This window comes from Dermacentor andersoni, chromosome 6, assembly GCF_023375885.2.
Source record: "Dermacentor andersoni chromosome 6, qqDerAnde1_hic_scaffold, whole genome shotgun sequence".
Lineage (NCBI taxonomy): Eukaryota > Metazoa > Arthropoda > Arachnida > Ixodida > Ixodidae > Dermacentor > Dermacentor andersoni.
Window position 1 is genome coordinate 176,100,529 of NC_092819.1, and position 14,958 is coordinate 176,115,486.

Consider the following 14,958-nt stretch of genomic DNA (forward strand, 5'->3'; position numbering starts at 1 on the left):
GATAATGCGGCGATGGTAATTAACCTTAAAGTTTTGAATTATGCCCATGTCGAGGGGCTGTAGCCTTGCGGTGGCAAAGGGCAGCAAAAAATAAAAAAAAACTTTGATGGCTTGCAGGCTCAGGGTGCAGTCGATGAGTAGAGCAGTTGTTGAGGGTATCAAAGTGCTCTTCTTTGCCACCATGCGTTTGCAACCATGCGTTTCTCTTGCCAAGTGCACAAAATATCCGGTAGCACAGTCCAGAGCCGCAAAAAGGCTGGCAAAAACACAATGCCATGCCGATATGAGCACATTGGAACATTCTGGAGAGAAACCATAGCTAGGCTATAGAAAAAAAAAGCTTGTTTAGCTCTAACACCAAGGAATGCCACTTTGGTTAATTCGATCCCCCACAATGCCCAATTCCTTATGCATGCTGCAGTTACTAAAAGCTTGACCACTAAAAAAATTCCAGACTATGCTACTGCTTCCCTAGGTGATGGCAGCAACTTGTACTGCAGTGATGGTGACTACAATGCACCCTGGGCAATATCTATTGAGAATATTCTCAGTGCTGAAGACAGTGTTGTGGTCTGTGGGCCACTGATGGACAATGAGATATATAGTTATTGTGCTACTGTATTGAAGTAGTCTAAGGACAGTTTCAAGCAAAAACAAAACATATGGAAAATTCCACAGTAGGCTAGTCGGTAAGACATATGTAAAGCTTTTCCGCAAAGCAACGATGAGACAGGACTGCATGCTCAGGTGTCGTGTTTTGTTTCCTCACTTCAGTCCTGTCCCTTTGTCGCTTTGCGCAACAGTTCTAACTAAAACAAAATATTTGAGTTTGTTTCTTTTGTCACTGTTTGTTAATCTTACCTTTCAGATAATTAGACCAAATCTTGCAGTCTAGCAAAGGTCAAACTAAATTTTACTAAAGGGAGGCGACTGTCTTTAGGCCCCATGCAAAGCCCCAGCAACCACTGCAGCCACCAAAAGCTCTGTACCAGCGACAGCCACGCAACCACACTGACCTCATCAGGGTACGCAACAGGCTTTGGCCCTGGCCCTGGCCCTGGCTCTGGCCCTGGCTCTGGCCCTGGCTCTGGCCCTGGCTCTGGCTCTGGCTGTCGTTCCACCTCTGGGGCAGGCTCTTGATCCTTCTGTGTACTCTCTCCCCAGCCTGCTTGCAGCAGAGAAACCATCACAAATGTTTTCGCATGCTGCTGTCAACATTGTAGAACAAAATATAGCTGTCAGTTGGCATTTTGCTCGTTTGCCTCCTTCGCTGCTTGTTTTCACTCAAAGCTTAGTCTTCACTAACAAGGAGAAACCACACTTTACATAAAGCCACTGCTATAGACTTCCGAAGTACCCCAAAAACAATAAACTGTTTGTGTGACCTATAAGGTATGCAACACCAGGTACGCAACACAAGGAAGGAAAGGATCTTGTCCCTCTGGGCTGACACACCCAACCCTTGCCGTGCTGCCTCTGGATTGCAACTGCTCGTGCTGTGTTTGCCGTTGCTTTCGTGCAAGGCGAGCACTCGGGAGTCAAGCCTCGACACTCAGAGAGGCCTAATGAGAACAGAACAAAGATACAAGAAAGGAAACCTCACTTCTCGTAACAACCAGCTAAGCTATTGCTTTAGTATGGGTAAACTGACTAGCCCGAGAACAAGTTCTACTTGGCTAATGTTAGCTGCAATGTTACCCCTGGGGGCTTGGACTCGAACTGAGAGCTGCAGAATATATCAATCGGCAGGTCATTAGCAAGCCTCCAACTTTCCAGTTTGTGGGGACGCTCGACTCTCCCGCGTCCCCCGTTGTTGTTTACCCCACATGGCTGTCAGGTCTTCCGTAATCCGGCTTTCCCACATAGCTGTGCACTGCTGGTGGTCGGTGTAGTTGCAGCATGGAACGAGAGATGGCTCGAATGTCGCACTGCTAATGCAGGACTGGCCAAAAGTGGGTAGGGCTTCGGCAAGTCCCACTGATTGCTGTCGATGCTGAAATGATTGCTGAAACCGACAATGAAAAGGCCTCTACTGTCGGCAAGATCATGAATCAACCCTTGCAGTGCCAATGATGGCTATGCGTGATGTGGTGACTGACTGAGTCACGTGATGCGCAGTTTGCAGTTCCGTCTGTCACGCAAATCGAACTTCCCGAGCTGACAATAACCCGCAAAAACCACCTGCCTGCAAAGCCAGGAAAACCTTTCTCTATTTTGGAGGAAAGCTGGAAAGAAAAACTTTCATGCAATAAGAGACTGCCCTAACACACGGGCCCACTATTAAACTGAAAATCTCATAGGGTATTCAGTACGACATAAATTCAGTACTTCTTCAGCTTCAGAGGACAAAAAGCACTGGATTCCATTTAATAGATGTTGTATTGATTAAAAAAAAAAGCTCCAGAGCTTCATATAAAATTGAACTGTAATCAGTGCTGACATACTATCTCCTTTAATAAGAGTAGACCATGCCTGTACACCTTGATTGCTAGGTGCACAAGTGAACGACACCTTGCAACATCCTGGTAACGCTCTGCTAGTGGACCCCTAAGCATGTGCAGCACCATGTCTTTTGCATAAAATTTGTACGCATTAAACTTCGCAACAAATATTTTGATATTCAAGTTGATATTTGGTGTGCCTTTTTCTTAATACATTTGATATTTGATTCGAAAACAACTAAACCAAAACCTCCTTAAGGGGATATGTGGGGTTTTGAATTATTTTCTTTAATATTTGAGCTAGAATGATGAAAATTTCTAGGTTTATGGAGTTTTATTTACAGGTATTAAATATAAAGCTTTTTGTAATGTATTTCATATCATTCTTTCTTAACAGACACATTCTGGTAAAAATGTTTTGTCATGTTTCTAAAAAACTTACTGCATATTTTTTTGTTGCACTCTTTACCATTACAACCTACACTAATCAAAGAGTACCCTAAGACAAGTTTTGTCACTCTAGCTTCTCCAGAACAAAAGTTGTAAGCATTTCAACTTCGTGTTAGCAGTACAGGCATAATTACTTAGATCAAAATTGTAATTTGTTTTAATTTATAGCTTTAACCTCACATTATTTGGTGGTCTGGCGGCACTTACAGAGCCCTAAGGTTTCAAATGAAAGAAGAATGATTAAAATTGGACTTGTGAAAGCTGAGAAAACTTCATCAGAAGATTGCGCACAGGCTGAAAAATTGAAACTGAGAAAATCACAAAACCTCAAGGCATTGTTTTCAAAAGTTGTGCAACTAATAAAATAACTTTAATAGCTAACACATTAATATGCCCCAGGTGAATGATCAGTGCATGTTTTTGAATGGTGTCGCCACTTTGCTGCATGAAGGAAGGCGGCTGAAGCTGCCCACTTTCGCTCTGCACTACTGAGACGGTGACCGCCTTTCTCTTCTGCTCTTTGGATGCCTTTGCTGCTTTGTTGTATTTTCATTTCTCATAGAATACGAGACGAGGCGTCTTTCATCCCTGCATTGTACCTCATTACTGCTTCGGCAACCACAGTTTCTACTGCAAATAGGGAGGCACGTTTGGTCTTTGGCATGAGGGACCAGACCACAGAATGCAGTGATTCGTTTGCATTTTGTGTCTTGCTTCTGTGGCAGCGCTGCAAGAATTTTTTGTCAGCAAGTCGTTCATAGACAGGCAGGAGTGCCTTACTAACATGCTCTGGCAAGCGCCGGTGCTTTGGAAGTGGTTCTCCTCTAGCAGTAGCAGCATTCTGCTTGCACCATGAGTTGGCACCACTTGGGCACAGGCTGTGATTTGGGTGTTGATCAGTCAAACATATGTGATGACAGGTTGCCATTACCGCTTCATGCATACCATCCATGTTGCCCACGTTAGACCTCAATGCCCAGCCATAATAATTGGTGAGCTTTGTAATCAGGTCACCGTCAGTCGACCTTTGCCACTCAGACTCTCGCCGTGCTCTGTTTTGTGCTTGCGGATGAGGTTGCGAAGAGCAGTACCCATCCGCTTCTGTTTATGGTTAATGCAGTCTTCCTTCTCTACATTTATGTAACCATAAACTTCGGCCTCTTTGAGTGCGCGGAAAGACCAGCTGTCTCCATCGCAAAGCATTGTGGTGTAGCGCAAACCATGGCGTGAGAGGGAGCGCTCAAAGAGCGCAACAGCTGCCTCTGGTTCCATATGGCCGGATTTACTATCAGTATTTTTCTGGCAGACGTGATTTTCTTTCCAGGCACTGTACCCAGGATCTTCCTTTGGTGGTGCATGTTTGCAGCCAAGACAGAAGTTTGATAGTACCTTGAAATCTAGCACATATCCTGAAACCAACTCGATTACTGCACCCAAACCGATATGGGTCAGGTGCCCCCTAGTCATCCAAGTGCCATCGAAACAAACTGCAATGTTTCCAGTATTTCCAAAATCCAGCACTTTGTAAAGTTCCTTTACTGCTGAAGCAGAGTTAGAAAGCACCTTTGCACAAGCCTCCATTCCAGCTGGGTTCAGTCTTCCCTTCAAGTGTCCTTGGTACATCTTCTGGTGCAGTCCTCTGTGGGATATCCCCATAGCTGAAAATAGCCGATATCCCCAGCGCTGTTTACCCGTTTCCGGTACTTTGAACGGCGCGGGCCGCGAGAATGTGTTTCTCAAACGGGTTAGATTTTGCTGTTCCCAACATGCACCTTGAGCTCCATTTCGTTTCCAAACAGCCACAAAAGTTAGTTAGTTCGGGTTTAGTGGCACAAAGGCAACTAAGGCCATGCTGCGCCAGTCACAAGACAAAATAAAACGGACCATTAGGGCAGGTAATCCTGCATTACATTACAGTTGGTGTAAATAACCAGTTTTTTCTAAAAAGTCGAAGAGGTTAGAAAATGGCACTAGGGGGTCATCTGCTAGTAATAGGGCAGGGTGTAATGGAATGTGCAAATTAAAGAGGCTGTGTAAAAACCTCCGTCTCAGTGTATCGATGTGTGGACATGTTATTAAGATGTGAATGACTGTAAGAGCTTCATTACATTTTTCGCAAGTTGGCGGGTTTTCTTTTCGGAGAAGGAAAATGTATGTCAGATGTGTGTGTCCAATTCGAAGTCGACACAAGATCACCTCGTAGAATCGTTGCTGGTGACTGCATGATTTCCACTCGCCAAATTACAGGTTTAATTAGATGAAGCTTGTTGCTCAAACAATTGTCCCAATCGCGTTGCCATTTTGACGTCAGGGCCTTCCGAATCGCATTGACACTGTCTTTATATGGAAGTGCTGTATTTTGAATGTTTTTGTACGCTGCCATTGATGCGCATCTATCCGCTGCTTCGTTACCCAATATTCCAACATGGCTTGGTACCCAGCAAAACTTAATTCATCTGCCATATTTGTTTGACGATAATGCGTTCAAAATATTGCCTAACAAGGGTTCACTTTGGAATTTCATGTGAAGAGCCTTCAGTACGCTTAATGAATCTGTGTATATTAGTGTTTTCAAGTTTGTCAGCAATGATCTTTTGAACTACCGTCCATATTGCGTACACTTCGGCTGTGTAGACAGAGGCACGCTGAGGTAGTCGAATACTTGTTTTCCAATTTTCTGTTATGGCCCCCACATCCACGTGTTTTTCCGTTTTAGAGCCATCAGTATAAAATTTCATGTAATCTTTATACTTGTTTTGAAGAGCGCGGAATTCTTGTATGATGTGTTCATGTGGTGTGTCTCTTTTCTTTAAATGTGTTAGTGTCCAGTCAGCTAACGGCGTGAAATCACACCACGGGGGCAAACGTTCTGGTTTTCTGGCAACCTGGAGGACTTCGCGAGGGATGTCATAATCTCGACAGTATTCCTCGTATCGCAGGATAAGCGGCCTAATCATGTTTGATTTATTTGTATAATGTAAGCGTGAGCTGCACTGTGTGACGATGTTGTAGCATATGTGTTGTGGTGAGGATCGGATTCTGAGTATGTAGGAAAAAGTTAGTAGCGCTCTGCGATGCTGTAAAGGAGGCTCATTACATTCAACATGTAAGCTCTGGACAGGCGATGTTCTGTAGGCACCGCATGCCAGACGTAGTCCTAGGTTATGGACTGGATCAAGTCGTCGGATGTAAGATAGTCTGGCTGAACCATATGTAATGCTACCGTAGTCTAATATGCTATGCACTAAAGTGCGGTAGATGTGTAGCAGGCATTTACGGTCAGAGCCCCACCGTTTCCGGGAGAGGATTTTTAGAATGTTAAGTGCATTGTTCGCTTTGATTTTAATACTATTGATGTGCGCGAGAAAGTTCAACTTTTTATCAAACCGAACACCCAGAAACTTGTGTTCTTGTTTTACGGGTAGTGTGGCATCCTGTAGTTTAAAGACGGGATCTGGTTGCAGGCCTCTTTTTTGTGTAAAGACAACACTAATAGTTTTTTCACTTGAGAAGCGAAAGCCGTTTTCAGATGCCCATTGCGTTAGTTTGTTTAACGTAATTTGAATTTGTCGTTCGCAGGTTGCCATGTTCGATGCACGACACGCTATTTGTAGATCACCCACATATAAGGAATGCATAATGGAGGATGGAATTACATTATTGAGCGAGCTCATTTTCACTACAAACAATGTTGTGCTCAATACGCATCCCTGAGGTACTCCGTTTTCCTGAAATACGCGGGACAGCACTGTTCCTAAACGCACTTGGAATGTTCGATCGGACATGAAATCAGCAAGACATTTAAGCATTCTACCGCGGATCCCTAAATCCGCTAAATCCCTTGAAATACCATACCTCCATGTTGTGTCGTACGCCTTTTCTAGATCAAAGAAAACAGTGAGACAGTATTGCTTGTGTAGAAAGGCCGCACGTATCTCGTATTCTAGCCGAACTAACTGATCTGTTGTAGAGCAGCCTTTCTTGTACCCACACTGATGATTATCGAGCAGGTTCTCAGTTTCGAGGACGTATGCCAATCTGATGTTTATAATGGATTCATAGGACTTGGCAAGACAGCTTCTTTTTAGTGCTCTAGGCCAGTAGCTGGTAGCTGTTGTAGGATGCTCTCCAGCTTTCAAGAAAGGGATTATAACGGCTTTTTTCCACTCAATCGGCATTTTTCCTGTTTCCCAGATTATGTTAAAAAAGCGGAGCAATGTCTTAATTGCTTTTGGGGATAGGTGTGCGAGCATTGTGTAATGTATTCTGTCCGGACCTGGCGCTGTTCTTTTGCCAGTAGTAAGTACTCTGTTCATTTCCGGAAGTGTTAAAGGGGCATTATATGATCTCTCGGAACTTCCTGTTGTCGGAAGCTTTTGTTTTTCTGCTGATCGTTTATATTTTTGAAATTCAGTGGAATAGTTTGTTGAGCTCGATATGTTATGGAAATGCTGCCCTAATATGTCTGCTTGTTCTTTTAAATTCGTCTGTGTACCTGGAGGTGAGAGTATGGGGATCGTATAAAGAGTGTAGTCGCTTCTAAATTTATGAAGCTGATCCCACATTCTTTTGGATGTTATTGAGCTATTGATGGAGGATACATACTTTTGCCAAGACTGTCTTTCGGCTTGCCTACGCGTGTACCTGGCTTTTGCCTTTGCTTTTTTGAAATACAGGAGGTTATCTTGTGTTGGGTATCGCCGAAAGATATCCCACGCTTTGTTTTGTGCTTTTTTAGTTTGTGTACATTCATTCGTCCACCAGGGTTTTAGTTTTTTCCTCAAGAAGCCGGAGGATTGCGGGATCGTCTGTTCTGCTGCAGCAAGTATGGAGGCAATAATCTTTTCATTCATTTCGTCTACTGTTTGATCATTTGATATGTCATCCAGAATGGCCTTCTCGCTGAAGAGAGGCCAGTCTGCTAGACGGAGTTTTCAACGGGGTGATCTTAATGGTACTGTAGGGAAAGGAGATGTTTTTTTAATAATGCCGGGCATATGATCACTACCATAAGGATTGTTAATAACACTCCATTTAAAATCGATCAACAGAGATGGAGTGCACAGCGCCAGATCAAGACAGCTCATAGCTCCTGTGCTTGGGGAGCAGTAGGTTGCCGCACCAGTGTTTAAAAGGCATATTTCGTTAGTCAGGATAAAATTTTCAAGTGTTTGCCCCCTGGTGTCAGTTGTTTTGCTACCCCATAATATGTTATGAGCGTTAAAATCACCTGCTATTAAAAAAGGTTTAGGTAGCTGGTTTAAAACTAACTCCAGATCTCTTACAGTAAAATGTGAATGTGGTGGAATGTACATTGAACAAATGGTAATGGTTTTGTGTTCTAAAACCGTGACAGCAACGGCTTCTAAGTGAGTATTAATGGCAACTTCTCTAGCTGCAATGCTGCTCTGTAGAACTATAGCTACACCACCCGAAAGCCGGTTCGCCTGAGTACGATCGCGCCGTACAACAATGAAGCCTTTTAAAATGTTTTTGTGCTTTTTGCCTAAGTTTGTTTCTTGTAAGCACAAGGCCACAGGCGAGAAGTTACTTACCAAGTCTTTGATGTCACCTAAGTTATGTAAAAGCCCTCTACAATTCCAATGGATAATAAAAGCCTTCTTGAAATTGAAAGGTCAGAAATGGCACTACGGAAAATTAAGAGGTGGAATGATAGGTGACATGGATAAAAAGGCTAATACAAATGAGCGATAACCTTTAGGTTATCGCTTTCTTATTTGGGGTGGTTACTGGGATTTTGTCCCTCTTACCGCGCTCGAGAGAGCGCTTGTCCTTCGGTGTCAATGGCACCTGGGTTTTCGTGTCGACCTCCATCGCTCACTCTGAGGCGCTGGAGGACCGAGAGTTGGGCGCCGAGACACGTGCCTCGGGCCTTGGGGTTCGTTTGATTTTAGGGCCCCGCGGGACTGGTGTCTGCAGGGCAATCGAAGAGGGTGGAGCAGTACTGACTGCTTCCACCACGGGGGCGGGAGGAGTCACTGCGGCACCACTGCGCGTGGGCTCGGAGGACTCTGAAGGCCTCTGTGACGCTGCCCCCGCCTGCGTCACATCGGCATAACTTCTTCGCGGAAGATACGATAGCCTCTTTCAGGCTTCAAAGAACGAAATTCTTTTTTTTACAGTTAGAGCAATGACTTCTTTTTCTTTTTTCCAGCAAGGGCAGGACTGCGAATAAGCTGGGTGATCTCCCTTGAAGTTAACACAATGTGGGGAAGAGGTGCAATTCTCAGATTGGTGTTCGTTGGAGCTGCATTTAGCACAAGTTGTTTGTCCTTGGCATGCATGTGAAGCGTGTCCAAACCTTTAGCACTTGAAACATCGTCTGGGGTTTGGGATATATGGTCTCACATTGACTTTAACATAACCTGCATCGAGCGAGGTAGGCATTACGCTTGTTCCGAAGGTGAGTATAACGTGTTTGGTGGGGATTTCTTGATCGTTTCTGCGGATTACTATTCTCTGTACTTTGGTAACATTTTGTTCCTGGAAACCTTCCAGCAGTTCCTCGTCGCTTAACCAATGAAGTCTTCTTCATATATTACTCCCCTGCTTGTATTGAGTGTTCTATGGGCTGAAACAGTCACTGTCGCCTCGCCAATACTGGTAAGTTCAGACAGCTTATCTGCTTGATCTTTATTATTCAGTTCTAGGAGGAGGTCCCCGCTAGACATCTTGGAGGCTTTGTATGTCGGTCCGATTTTATCTTTCAGGCATTTGGCTACAAGGAATGGGGAGAGCTTTCTAACAGGCGTGTTGCTTTCACTGTGGACTACATAGTATTTGGGGAAAGATGGAGCATTGCTACGAAAGGAGAATTGGAATGGTACTTCGGTGCGGCATCTTTTCAGACGCCGATCATGGACAACAGAGATTTGAGCTGCCATAGGAAAGTGTGTGTGTTCGGCAACAGCGCCGACCGCCCACCACGGAGCCCAACGAGGGGACGCGGCAGAGCTTGTGTTCAAGCCTGCACGACGCCAGCCATACGCCGTCACTATAACCAAATATGGTGTACCCAAGGTAGGATAGCCACACAAGATTAACCCTTGCCGCCGTGGAGGAAGGAAGTAAATGGAAGAGAGAAGAAGACAGGAAAGATCAAGAAGTGAGCGAGAAATACGAAGATTCGAGGAGAAAGAGACAGGAAGAGGCGACTGCCGATTTCCCCCGGGTGGGTCAGTCCGGGGGTGCCGTCTACGTGAAGCAGAGGCCAAAGAGGTGTGTTGCCTCCGCCGGGGGGCCTTAAAGGTCCGAACACCCGGCCATCGGCTCAACCTCCAGGATCCCCCTTTCTCCGGACACGGCTGAGCCGCGCACGGCTACACGCGGGAGAGTCCAACCCTCGTGTGCTCGGGTACGTGGTGTCGCAACACACCAAATGCCTGCTAACGCAGACGCCCCTGCGGGGAAACAGCCACAAAAGTTGCATTCCATGCTCAGTTCAACAGCGATACTGTAATCATTTGTACCTCTGGAGAACGAAACACTATTACCTCCGCACTTCTGGCACAGAGTGTTGTGAAGCAGTTCGTTGGCAATATCGGTGTCGACGGGCTCGTGTCGTAGCGCGTCGTTGCGAGTGTCTGCAGCTTCCGCTTCGTGGCCGATAGAGACGATCAATCCGCAGTTTTTTTGTCCGCCTTTTGACGAAGCTGATCGCGATCATCCTTGCTGAGTTACGTTGTGCCAAATCTCTGTAGTTGTTCCTGGCCGCCACTTCCAAGGGAGCTGGCAGCAGGTATTGCAGATTCGCCCAACGTCGTTGAGCTAGCCGTCGGCGCCCAAATTGATTAGTCTTCCAGCGCGCCGTTGCCCAATGTTATCGTCAGCGAAACGAAGGAGTCCGCTAGCCTTTTACTGCATTTCCTGCGCTTTTTCCCAAACTTGTGGACGGTGTGGTACTTCCGATACGGCGGCATATGGCACGTTTGCGCGCGTCTTTATCCACTCTCAAAATGGCAGCGTGCGCGAACGATATGCAGGCGAACGTGCGGCTCAACTTAGCGCGCGCCGCGCGGGCCAATGTGAAGCCTCCATTTCGACACATAATCACAAGCAGCCAATGACGGGCTTGGATTCATTTTTTTTACTTTCTTGCGCTTTTATCTGCATTGACGCAACGCATGAGGCTCATATATGGCGGGAAAAAGAGCTGAAGGATCACTCTCAAGCGAGGTCAAGATGACTCCGTAAAGGCAGACGGCCGCCGCCGAAAGTGGCCGTTGTTTGAGACGCTTTCGCGAGAAACCACGTCGAGTTCACTCGTTTATTTGATAATTTCTTTAAAACTACGTGTCTTTAAACGACGCGACCGCGTGCTGTGGTGATAAGGCGACCACGTGTGCTGGTGGTGACGCGACCGTGGGCTGTGGTGACGGCGCGCCTGCGTGTGGTAGTGAAGGCACACCCACGCATGGTCGTGACGGCAATGTGACATTGGCGAAGACTTCGCGTCAAATATTCAGCTGCGGATTTCAGCTTCAATTTTCACGAATGAAGAGATTGCGAAATGAGGGGATGTTTTGAATGCACTACTATCTACGATGTGGGGAGCATGCGCGCCCATCTTCCCCCGCGCCGTCGCGTCGAGAGCCGGCATAGACAGGGGAGAGGCGCACTATGCCCTCTCCCGATTCTCCCTCGCTCTCGCGAAGCGCGCGCGCCCTTCCTCCCGACTTGCGGGCAGGTAGCTGACGGGCGAGGAGGACATTCCCCTCGCCCAGGTAAAAAGGTACAAAACAGCGCAACCAGGGAAGACCCTCTCTCTTGGGACGCCGACACCTTGGACCGCCTGGACGACAGCACCTGCCGCATCCCGTGAGTGATCTCGTTTGTCTGACCCACCCAGACAACGAAGCAAGCCTTTTACTACTATTACTGAGAGGACGTCCCTCTGCGAGTGTTCGCTATTGCTAATAGCAATAAACGTTGTTGCCGTTGACACCGCTGGTTGCCTTATTCGTCCGAACCCGGCGTAGCCGCGATTCCCGCGCTACGCGTTGGGAGTACCACGAAGCGACTGCGTGGGGCTAGATCCAGAGCTCGCCTTCAGCCCTAGCCGCACACAGAGTGGAACCCCCACATTTGGCGCTACCAACGTGGATTGAATTCGGCAACACGGCGAGTCTTCTAGTGTGTGTTGGCGCTAGGACTACCCACGTTTCAGCGAACAATGGCGGCTGGCTTGTCTGACCTCTCAGATTTGTTCATGTTGTCAAATGTAGCGACGCAAAGTCAGCAGCCTATTGCTAACGCAGCGGCAGCTGCTGAACAAACCAGCAGCTTTGGGTTTGAGTGTTTCACGCGGAACAGTCAGGCTGGCGCAAATGCCACGTGGGCAGAGGTTAACCCCAATACGAGGCGTACCACATCGAGCCTCTCGCCGCACGCGACACGGACACAGAGGCACACATGCCACTAAATAACTCAACCCCAACGGAGGAGGCATCCGGCCCTTTAGGCGAGAGTTTACCGTCTAGCGAGGCAATGCTGCAAGATGCGTTGCAAATCATGCAGAGCTTAGCCGGCGCCCTGCAAGGCACAATGCAGGCCTCGTCGCAGAGCGAGAGACCACGGATTAAGGTAGACATGCCTACCTACAGTGGGTACCACGATCGCACAAGTGCGAGTGAGTACCTTGACCGTCTACTGTATTACCAGCAGGCAACCGGGCTTTCAGACGGCGAACTAGTCGCGCGCGTGATCCCGGTTTCACTGACCGACCAGGCGGCTCGATAGTTCCGACTGACCGGACACCGATGCCGCACAGTAGAAGAGTTCCGCGCGAACTTTCGCGAACAATTTCTTCCGGCCAATTACGAGTGGCGTTTGAGGAGAGAGCTGGAGCTTCGTACCCAGCATCCGGACGAGTCCCTGCTGGAATATGTTCGAGCGATGGACGAACTTTATCGTCTCGCGAACCCTCTCGCCACCGATGAAGAGAAACTTGACCGCGTCACACGGCAGGCGCACCCCACTTTCGTGGCCTATTTCAGAGGGCGTAGGTTTAGAGACCTAGACGAACTCGCCGCCGAGGCGAAGCGCATCCAGGGAGACATTCTCGCGGCGCGAGCATACCGCCCGCCTCCACCCGCGGCGCTGTCACTCGAGCCTCGCTGCGCGTGGAACGGCGGCGCGATCACTTTCCACTCGTCTAGAGTCGACGCGTCGGCATCGTTCGCTGAGCAGCAGGTCCAGCCTAGTTGGGAGTTATCAGACCGCGCTTTGGACCCGTACGCCTACGCGCTGAGAACAGCACCGACTAATGCCGCAACAGTGCGCCACTGTTCTGCGAGGAGTAACGCACCCGCTCTTGTCAGAGGTCAATATGCCGAAGAGAGAACGGGCACGACTGTCGTCGCTGTTGTACGAATACGACGCAATTTTCACTGACCGTCCGGGCCGCACTACGCTAGTCAGGCACAGGATATACACGGGTGACGCTGCGCCATGGAAATGTAATCCTCGGCCGATTAGCTTGACTAAGCGGAAAGCACTTGATAGCGCCTTAGACGAACTCATCGACACAGGCATGGTGGAAAGGTCGAACAGCCCATGGGGCTTCCCGGTAGTTCTAGTCCCGAAGAAGGACGATACCTATCGCCTTTGTGTAGACTACCGCAGGCTGAATGAGGTTACGAAGAAGAATGCGTACCCTCTACTCTCCATTTCCTCTTTAGTGTCTAACCTAGGTGGGGCGAAGTACTTTACGACGCTCGATGCGTCGTGGATACTTTCAGGTCGAAATGGACGAGCGTGACAAAGAGAAAACGGCTTTCACTTGTCACCGGGGGCTCTTTCAATTTAAAAGAATGTCTTTTGGTTTGGTCGGAGCTCCCGCTACTTATCAAAGGTTGATGGACCGAGTGCTAGGAGACGCGAAGTGGCAACATGCCACTTTGCGTCTCCTAGCACATAGTGGTTTATTCGAAAACATTCGAGGAGCACTTGCGCCACTTGAGAGACGTCCTAGACAGGCTGAGGTCCGCGGGTATCACGCTGAACCCGAACAAAGCTCAGATAGCTGCGAGTAGAATAGCGCTGTTGGGATTCACGCTGGACAACGGCCGCATCCTGCCGATTGAGGATAAGCTCGAGGCTATACTGAGGTACCCGTCGCCGAAAGATATTGGCGAACTAAGGCGATTTCTGGGATTGGTGAACTTTTATCGCCAATTCATTCCAGACTGCGCGGCAGTGCAAGCGCCTTTGACGAAGCTCTTGAGGAAAGACGAACGGTGGACATGGGGCCAAGAGCAGGAGGCGGCACTGCGTGGCCTCACGAAGGTGCTCGCTGACACGGCCGAATTGCAGCTGCCCGATTTGAATAGGGAGTTTGTGATTCAAACAGACGCAAGCGACCTAGGCTTAGGTGCAATTTTGCTTCAGGAGCACGGAGGCACTCACCGACCGGTTGCGCTCGCGAGTCGTTCGTTGACGCCGGCCGAAAGGAACTATTCGGTGACAGAGAAGGAGTGCCTCGCGATAGTTTTTGCTCTGCGAAAGTTCGACTATTACGTCGATGGATGGCATTCAAGATTGAGACTGACCACATGGCTCTCACTTGGTTGAGGCGCTTGAGCGAGCCGAGTGGCCGCCTGGCGCGTTGGGCACTGCTGCTGCAGCGTTACGACTTCACCGTGCGCTACCGCAAAGGAAAAAGCAATGCCGCAGCTGACGCACTTTCGCGAGCGCCAGTCCGAGGCGGTGGAGAGGCCCAAGTAAGGGACGCGGAACAACCGTTGATCCTGGGCGAGAGCGTGAACCACGTAGATGTTGTCGGTTCCGCAGTAGTCGTCTTCAGCAGAGAGGAGCTGTTTGAGGCTCAGCAGAAGGACCCGTTTTGTCGAAAAGTGCTCAACGAGCTCCGGGAGCAGGGTGGCGCAGCCGCCGCACACATGGAGGCAGCTGGTATTGCTGTCGGTGCTAAGCGCTCGGGATCAGCTGGTAATGCTGTGAGTGCGCTGGATTCTTATCTGCTGAATTCCGACGGCCTCCTGCTGAGGTATATTCCCACCGAGGACGACACAAGTGAGCCGTTTAAGGT

At 48.3% G+C, this 14,958-nt stretch overlaps 1 protein-coding gene across 1 annotated transcript in view; it reads right to left on the bottom strand.

Annotated features, from left to right (window-relative positions):
* The window catches only part of xmas (RRM_XMAS2 and SAC3_GANP domain-containing protein xmas), a 388,469-nt gene that overhangs the window by 244,459 nt on the left and 129,052 nt on the right, over positions 1-14,958 (bottom strand). The window contains exon 13 of the mRNA XM_050172352.2: positions 1,017-1,165. Coding sequence (XP_050028309.1) covers positions 1,017-1,165 — 149 coding nt within the window. The remainder of the gene's footprint in view (positions 1-1,016; positions 1,166-14,958) is intronic.